This window comes from Cryptomeria japonica, chromosome 11 (assembly GCF_030272615.1).
Source record: "Cryptomeria japonica chromosome 11, Sugi_1.0, whole genome shotgun sequence".
In the NCBI taxonomy this organism is placed as follows: domain Eukaryota; kingdom Viridiplantae; phylum Streptophyta; class Pinopsida; order Cupressales; family Cupressaceae; genus Cryptomeria; species Cryptomeria japonica.
In genome coordinates, this window is record NC_081415.1 from 243,254,959 (window position 1) to 243,263,550 (window position 8,592).

General features: G+C 36.7%; 1 protein-coding gene across 1 annotated transcript; it reads right to left on the reverse strand.

Annotated features, from left to right (window-relative positions):
• Positions 1–6,763: 6,763 nt before the first annotated feature.
• Positions 6,764–8,336, reverse strand: LOC131040152 (uncharacterized). Its single transcript, XM_057973005.2, has one exon. The coding sequence runs from the start codon at positions 7,714–7,716 to the stop codon at positions 6,985–6,987; it is 732 nt and encodes a 243-aa protein (XP_057828988.2). The 5' UTR covers positions 7,717–8,336; the 3' UTR covers positions 6,764–6,984.
• Positions 8,337–8,592: the final 256 nt, after the last annotated feature.

The window sequence follows — 8,592 nt, forward strand, 5'->3', positions numbered from 1 at the left end:
CTGCTATGTAATGTCCCCTAATTAGTTATACTTAAAATTAACCTAAATTCACCCAAAATAGGTAATTAAGTTTATGGGAGTACCTTTGTATACTGTTTTCCTGCAACACAAAACTAGAGAACATATATGAAGTAATACTTATAAAACTGAAACATATATTAATGTAATACTTATAAAACTAGAGATTGAGTGATGTAAATTTTAATGTATTAATTACAATTAGTATTAGATTTATTAGATGAAATTGGATTGTTATAATTGTTAGATACAGTCAGATTTGTTAGATAAAATCAGATTGTGGGTTAGTTGCTTTTCTTAATTATCCAATTCCTTATTACACTAGGGTAGGTTAGTTGGATAGGGTGTCCAAGAAATCCTCCCTCCTAGGCCCAAGAGTAGATACCATATCCCTCTTGCCTCCATATGGCAGGTGTTAAGCATCCATCATGGAGTTGGCATACCCAGCAAGGTGTTCTATCACTGTTCCCCCTCATCACAACCACCTTTTCTCTTAAGCCCAAGAGCAGATGCTTCACCCCTCCTGGCTCCATGTGACAGGTGTTAGGCATCCACTATGGAGTGGCGTACTTAAGAGATAGTCCCTCCTTTTCAATGAATCATTTGTGATTTTCCAGTGAAGTCATATTTATTCAATTTACCTCATTATGCTAATCAATTATATCTAACATGGTTATCATGTTACAATATATTACATTAGTGCCTTGTATTGGATTACCATTAATATATTCTGAGCATTACTTTGTATCAATATTATCTATTGTCAGTGTTCTATTAATTAATTTATTATTCCCCGTATCAGCATTTCAGTAATTTATGCAACTTGAATTTGATTGTATTATGTATCCTGGTATTTATGTGCAGATATATTTATATGTTATGTCTAACAGTACTGTAATTTGATGCTGTTCTGAATAAATATCTTATATTATATTAATTGTCATCAATTTGTTTAATAACATCCACCTTGATTAATGCTCCTTGATGCACATATTGGATTTTGATATATATATAAAATACTGCCTAAAATTAATATTAATTCACAGGTAAGTATTCATACCTGTCACCGCTCTGACTACTCTTTCCTTTCCTTTCTAACAGACCCGATTTTCTGGCAGTCTTTATAATTTCCTCTGTATTATAAATATATAAGAAATTAGGTATGACACCAAGGGCAATGATGCTACTGCCTATAACTTAACAGTGTTGATCTGATCCAATCCATGGTGATGTTGCTGGATGCTTTGATTCCTTTCCTTTATATTTCTCAATGTGAAGGAGAGGTCACACCTCTTCATCATGCATGCCCTTTGGCAAGAGACACACCCTTTCACCATTAGCACCTTTTGAAAGAGTGCAACTCTTCTTTATTTCTGCCCTTTGAAAGGGACAACACTTTCATAATCAGGTATGCAATTTTAATTTTTATTTAAATCAGATGTGCACTTCTCATTTCCAAATTATCCCCCTCTCAAATGAGGTTCTATTCTCTCTTTTAGATCTCATTGTTGAGGGAGTAACAACTTTTCCTTCCATGTCTTTTGACCATTCACTAACTTAATTAAATTTTAATTATATTTAATTAAGTTCTTTTATATTTTAATTTAATTTTTAATATTTAAATTTTATTATTATTATTTATTATTAAATTCTATTTTAAAGTGGGGACATTACATGCTACATCTAAGTTGTGAAGGAGAGGATAGTCCAAAAGGCAAGCTGGAAAGAGCTGTGATAGTCAACAAAGTTAAAGCGAAGGTATAAAGATGACCATTTAACACAGCTCATAGATATGGTGTGCTTTGTAGAAGGCAACGCAGACCTGCACAGCCATAGGAAAATGGCCTTTGAAGAGGAAGGGAGAATATTTGTTTACAAGCTCAGATCATTCAAGTGTAATAACAGTCCAAAGAAAGAAAAAAGAGGGTTGTTTGAGTAAAGGATCTTATGAGGGAAAAAGGAAAGCAACCTCAAGGGCCAAAGTAAGAAAACAGGGATGACAAGGGACAACAAATACCATCATGACAGTGCCAAAATAGTCCAAGAGCCTTATGAGAGTGATACTAAGGAGACATCAGATTTAAAGACAGTCATGCCATAATCATGGCTTAAGGACACGAAAAGGGTGACCTTTAAAGCCATCAAGTGGATGGCAAACAGAGATAGTCATGAAAGATATGACAATAAGCATGCAAAAGTCAGGTTTCTAAAATAGCCCAAGAGCCTTATGAGAGTGATACTAAGGAGACATCACAGTAACAGTAAAGATAAAGTAAAAATGAGAGTCATAAAGAGCAGATCTTGACTAGGACACCAAAAGGGTGACCTTTAAAGCCATCAAGTGGATGGCAAACAGAGATAGTCATAAAAGATATGACAATAAGCATGCAAAAGTCAGGTTTCCAAAATATTCCAAGGGCCTTATGAGAGTGATACTAAGGAGACATCACAGTAACAGTAAAGATAAAGTAAAAATGACAGTCATAAAGAGCAGATCTTGACTGGACAGTCCATTAAGAACATTGGAAATAACAGTGAAGTCTAAGACAGCCCCATAGCAAAGAACAATACATGCACAGGCAAGATCAGGTCCGTGAAGTATTGGGGCTTATCAAGAATGTTTAGAAAAACATATTGCTAGACTCTTTTGACAGTTTGAAGACTGATATATTCCATGAAACTAAAATTTTGAGAGAGGATTCAAAGAGATTCTCTGATTTGACAGTAGCATCACTTTCAAAAATGATCAAACAAAGACATGAAATAGATAGCATGGTACAATCTCCCAATAGTTAATACAATGCAGCTGTGAGCAAAGGAGAAATTGTCTGCAGATTTAAAGACAGTCATGCCATAATCATGACTTTAGGACACCAAAAGGGTGACCTTTAAAGCCATCAAGTGGATGGCAAACAGAGATAGACATGAAAGATATGACAATAAGCATGCAAAAGTCAGGTTTCTAAAAGGCAGACTAGGACGGGTAATCAAGACAGAGTTAGGGACTAATAGTAAGAATTCCAAAAGAGGGAGATAAATAATGGAAGCTGATTGTGAAAAGAGCACTAAAGAAGTATGTGACACCCAAATGGTGCACGATAGAATCTGTGGAGCTGATTAGTATCAAGAAGAAGAGCCCCATAAACAAAAATAGTGAACATTCACAAGGGGTTTACAAAGACTCATGTCTATTGGAGTCAAAATGGCATAGAAAGTAGTCATGGGAACAAGTAACGGTGACACGAGGGCAAATGGATATTCAAGAAAATAGATTTCTCATTCTTAAAGCTTACATTGTTTTCACCTTTGTGTGGGAACAAAAGACAGGTTAAGACATTTCCATGGATCAAAAGGATAATCCACTGACAGAGCATTAGGGGACAGTCAACAATGAAATTTAAAAGGACTAAATGACAGAGAGGAGGGAAGTAGCATCACAAAGTGAACAAGACAATGAGATTATGGGTCCTAGAATAGTGCAAAGTAAAAGGAAAGTTAAAAGCTCTTGTGGCAGAGCTTACAAAGGTATGACTTAAGTCAATGTCTTCAATGGTTAATGAGGGCATGAAAGGATGAAAGAAACATGCATTCTTCAAATTCATCTTCTATGGTATCTTCAATGATAAGCCATCAATTTCGTCTTAGGACTGCTCACTAGCTAACAGCATTGTGACTTTTCATTTCAAAAGACACATCGAAGGATAACTTTATGAATATCATCCCAGAACAAAGACCAACACAGGTGAGCAATGTATTTTTTCAAGCGGTGACAGGCCAATATAAGGTGGTTATTGAGATGATTGATGCAATGTAATGAGACCCAAGAGCTTGGTCTTGAGATTGTAGCACTGTATACAGAGGCATTATTCAGAGTTACATTTTATTTCACATGTTTTGAGGTTTCTTGGATATGTATTTACAGTCTTAGGAAATTTAAAGATCACAGTCATAGCCTTCATGGCTGTCACAGTCATTATGCACTGCCAAAGAAATAAGCCTGATAGCAGCCATTGATCGAAAAGGGACAGTTAAGGCCCATTCATAAAATGGATAATCTATAAAGGTCTGATGGCAGTCCTCGAGTAGAGGAGAGGAAGACAGTCCTGTAAGAATATGTAATCATGATGACAGAGTTCACACATGACAGCCCATACACCTAGGGACAAGTGCAATTACAATGAAGCCAAAGAAGGTTATGCCGATCAGTGAAAGAAATGACAGAGTTCCATGCAAAAGAACCAAGCCATGAAGCAGTGCAATATTGGTTAGAAGGTCTATCATTACATGCAACATGGTTGTCATTGCCATAAAAGGAATTGAGGTAGATAGCTCAGAGATAATCAAGGGTTATAAGCTATCCCTATTATCCTGTGATGCAACCATTATTTATGACGATTTTGTGATTATGAAGATGCAAAAAAATTATCATGCTATGATATCTATACACAGATAAAAAGGGTAAGCATAAGGCTACAGTAACGCAACCCTTGTGAGGACTTGGTTAGTAACAATCTTGGAAGGATGGCACAGGCATAGCTATTATGGCAGTATGACATTGGCAGTCCAATGAGAGGACAGTTACAACAGTGAACAAATGAGGTATGACAGTTTGCAAGAAGATTTGAAATAGTATCAAAGGTGAGTGAAGGAAGGTAAAATGACAGAGACAATGAAATGAAGAGTTCTTAGACACAGTGGGATTGAAGTCTATAAAATGGTTCATGAGCTCAACTGAAATGACAAAGAATAAAGAACACTTCCCAACACAGATGAAGGTTGCATGCTACTTTTATCTGATTTATTTCCACTATTGGTATCCATTTTGTTCAAGTGGCAATCAAGATGAGAGGGCAACAAACTAAAGTGAAGAAAGATAGTCTTAAGGATAGCAGATGTTCATAAAAAAATGACAATCAAAGGACCAAAGGAGGAAAGCACATTAAATGAAGATGCCAAATAGACAGTGCTACTGAGATACAGAGACATGGAATGCCAACACAATATGTCCAAATAACAGTGACAGTCTTTTGGAACTCAGCCCATCATACTTTTGGCCCTGTTGGTAATAGTATTGTGAAAGAAATGGACAGTCCTATGGAGATCATTGAGAGCACTGTAAACAGATGAAAGACAGTACAAGTGGATAACAGAGTCAACAGTCATCATGAGGTCTTCGACTACATTATCTCCAAAGAAATAGTAAGGCATGATTAGTGAGCAGAGTATAGTTTAGCTAATGGATAAAGCATGAAATAAGGATTCTACAAGTGGGTCACACATTGGTTAATGCTCATCCTAGTAATTCTCCTACGCCTCCTGGGAGTTAGAACAAATATGGAAATTAGGAAACACGTGCTCTATTATTATGCAATTGATCATCGAAGCAGTGAGAGCCAGTTGCAGAGGATTCAGGAGGTGGTTAAGAAAGCAGTTTGAAGCAATTTGAAGACATTCATAACATCATTGAAGTTTTATCCAGTTATCTAGGGGCAGTTTGACTAATCATCCAGCAGTTGCAGGTATCCAGGAGGTTGAAGAAAAGATTTAGGAGCACTTCCAGCAGTCAAATCAAAAGAGGACTCTTTCCAATGCCAAGTGGACGTCAGCTACCAAATCAAGAAAGCACATGTCATTTAATAAACGTAATGCCTGTCCTCCTTTTTGTCCAACGTTGGATAGGCTCAATAGATGCCTTGAGTGTTCAGGGAGATTTTTTCAGTTGTATACACAAATATTGTAGCAAAAAAAGGCTCTTTCTTGTGAAAAAACTGCTATGTAACTCTCAATCAGTCTTTTGAAGACTGAAACCAATGTATTTTTCATCTTTTCAAGCATTTTCAGACTATGTAGTGCTGTTGCAGCACCTTGTATATCAATAAAAACAGTGATTCAACCTTCTATTCTTTCTGTTTTTCTTGTGTGTACCATGATGATAGATGAAATGTTTCTCTTGTGATTTCAGAAGTCCTTGACATGTTGTCTCGTCCCAGCACCTTGAAACAGAAAAAAAAAAAATTGCGGGTTATAAGTTGTGCAATGAATATGAATAGTCCATTGTTGTGACTATGTTTTCTTTCTCAAAACTGTGCTAACTCAAGCCTTCTTCTAAAATGTTGATGCAGAATGTATGCAAAAAATAGTTGAGTTGTGTAGAGAAATAGCTGAGTACATGATTATTTGTGTATACTAGATCAAGACGACAAAACTCTACTTGCTAGATTATTCCTAGGGAATTGTTAGACACACTGACTGGATGTCCTCTATCTACAATACTTATGACCAGAAATTACCTCTAAAACCTCGAAAAGACTCTGGAAAGTATGCCGGTATAACATTCATAACCAAAATACAATTTTCCATCACAACAATTGCATAGATTATAAGCAAGGTAGGAACTTGGATAAATTATAGATAGAAAAATAATGCTGCCATTTTCACATAAAATTCAACATGTTGCAAGAACCCATTAGGGATATTATTTTGCTACAATTAGCTCAACTGTTCAACATGCACTTATCATTCTCGCTCTATACATCTTTTTGTGGACTAGTCTGCTTTGTGCAAAGCACTAGGAAAAATACATAGCACATCACATTCAAAACAATACAGCTTTTATAAACAAAAGCATCCATAACAGATAAGAGAATGTTAAGGTAATTTTCTTCTAAGGTTAAATTTATTTTCATTTTAAGCAAACAACATTTATAAATCAAATTATATTAACAAGTAATTGGAACAACCAAAATTACTCATGTCAAATCTTAAAGAATTTAATCATCAAAACACATGAAAGTTCTTTAAGTAAAACATAAACTCTGTCAAACTTTTAGAAATATTCTTCCAAACGATATAAAGGCTTCATCGTAGATCCTTTTCAACAAAATCCCTAAAAATACAATGGCAACTTTACCAAGCAGTTGCTGTGATAAATTTGTGAAGCTTTATCAAAAAACAGTAATACCTCTCTCAGAAAATCACCAGGAGAGAAAACAACATGTAGATCAAGCCGCATGCATACACCACCAATTTGTGGTGTTCATCTCCATGAGATGCAAGAACAAGCAGCAAGTTGCTGCATGCCCTCGTGCACCAAACCACAGTAACCGCTGCCATAACAAACATTACAACCCCTTGATGTGGGACAAAAAGAGCGAGTGCTGAGAAAATCACCATGGGCAACATGCAGTAACCCACTAAGCTAAGACACCGGTACAGATCCAAGCTACCATTCTTCCCTACCAACATGTTGAATACAACATAGAGGTATAGCGAGGCCACGGTAATCCAACCCAAAATCACCCCAAAATGAAGCTTCCCTGCCAGCAGCTGAAAGATCCCAAATGCAATACAGAATAGAAATGGGCCCGAGAGGTCTGTATTCTCATGCAAATTAGGATTAACCCTGATGGGATTCAGAAGGTTTAGGGTCTTCTTTGTTGTGAGGCGGGTATTGATACCTAATTCTTCCAGTAAAGGAGGCTCATCTTCGAAGGCTCCAAAACTATTTCTGGAATAAGCAGGAGGGGGTGCAAATGATATAGGCGCAGATCCAACGTCAAACGACATAAATTGAAGATTTGTACTAACAGGGGGCCTCACCTGGGGTTGGAATGGAGGGTTTATAGACCTTCTGGGCTGTGACACAGGAATGCCACCACCCAAATCCATCGGAGGGGCATTAAATTCTCTGGCACCCATTATTAGAAATGCAGCTTGCCGTATACCTAGATGCCTTGATCACTAACCCACAGAAGAATCCGGTAGAAAGTTGTTTTGACTGATTTTTAACTCCCTTATGGTTTATGGGCAACTCAAAAACGACCCAAATTTGAGGAGAAATCCAGATCTGGTGACAGAAATACCTGTTGTTTGGCGTGTTTTAGAGACGATAGGCGAGAGTGCCCTTATTGATAGTGCTCTGCTCCCTGCTCCTCGGCCCGCCTTCGCCCCGGTACGTGAATCGATAGGCATTCATTCCCTCCCTTAGCCTTGGGTTCAATGGGTGAAGAACAACTGCTTTTCATGATAACCAGCCTTCTGAACTATAGATGGCCTGAACTGCTTGCCTGAATTAGGAACTGCATAACTCTACACGGATAGAAAGGGCTGTCTCCCGAACGGTGTCTCTTCTGTCTCCTCAGAATGGAATGAAGAGCAACTCAAGATGTGACACACAGTTGAATCGAATACCCTTCGCCCCGCCTTCGCCGTGATCTTTTGAAAAATTTGGATTTCTGGTTTCTTTGGTCTTCATTCAAGTAGCAATTCCGATGATGTTACTTTCACATCTATTATATTTTTTCTTTTCCGCCCCTACATTTAGCCTTTCCTTTATGCGTAAACAGTGTTTATTTATTTTTTTATCTTTTGCAAGAAATCAACATGACATAAGGGTAAATATGTAGTTTCTCTCCAAATATTTACTATATATTTATTTGAAACGATCTCTATGTTTCTAATAGTGGGAACTTTGTTTCTTTTAATGAATAGTAGTTTTATTATATTTTATATATTAAAAAGAGAGAAATATATTATTTATAATTTTTTATAATCTATATAAGGTTTAGTTCAAAT

What these genes read in the sequence shown, in the direction of transcription:
- LOC131040152 (XM_057973005.2), bottom strand. Translation starts at nt 7,716, where the DNA reads ATGGGTGCCAGAGAATTTAATGCCCCTCCGATGGATTTGGGTGGTGGC.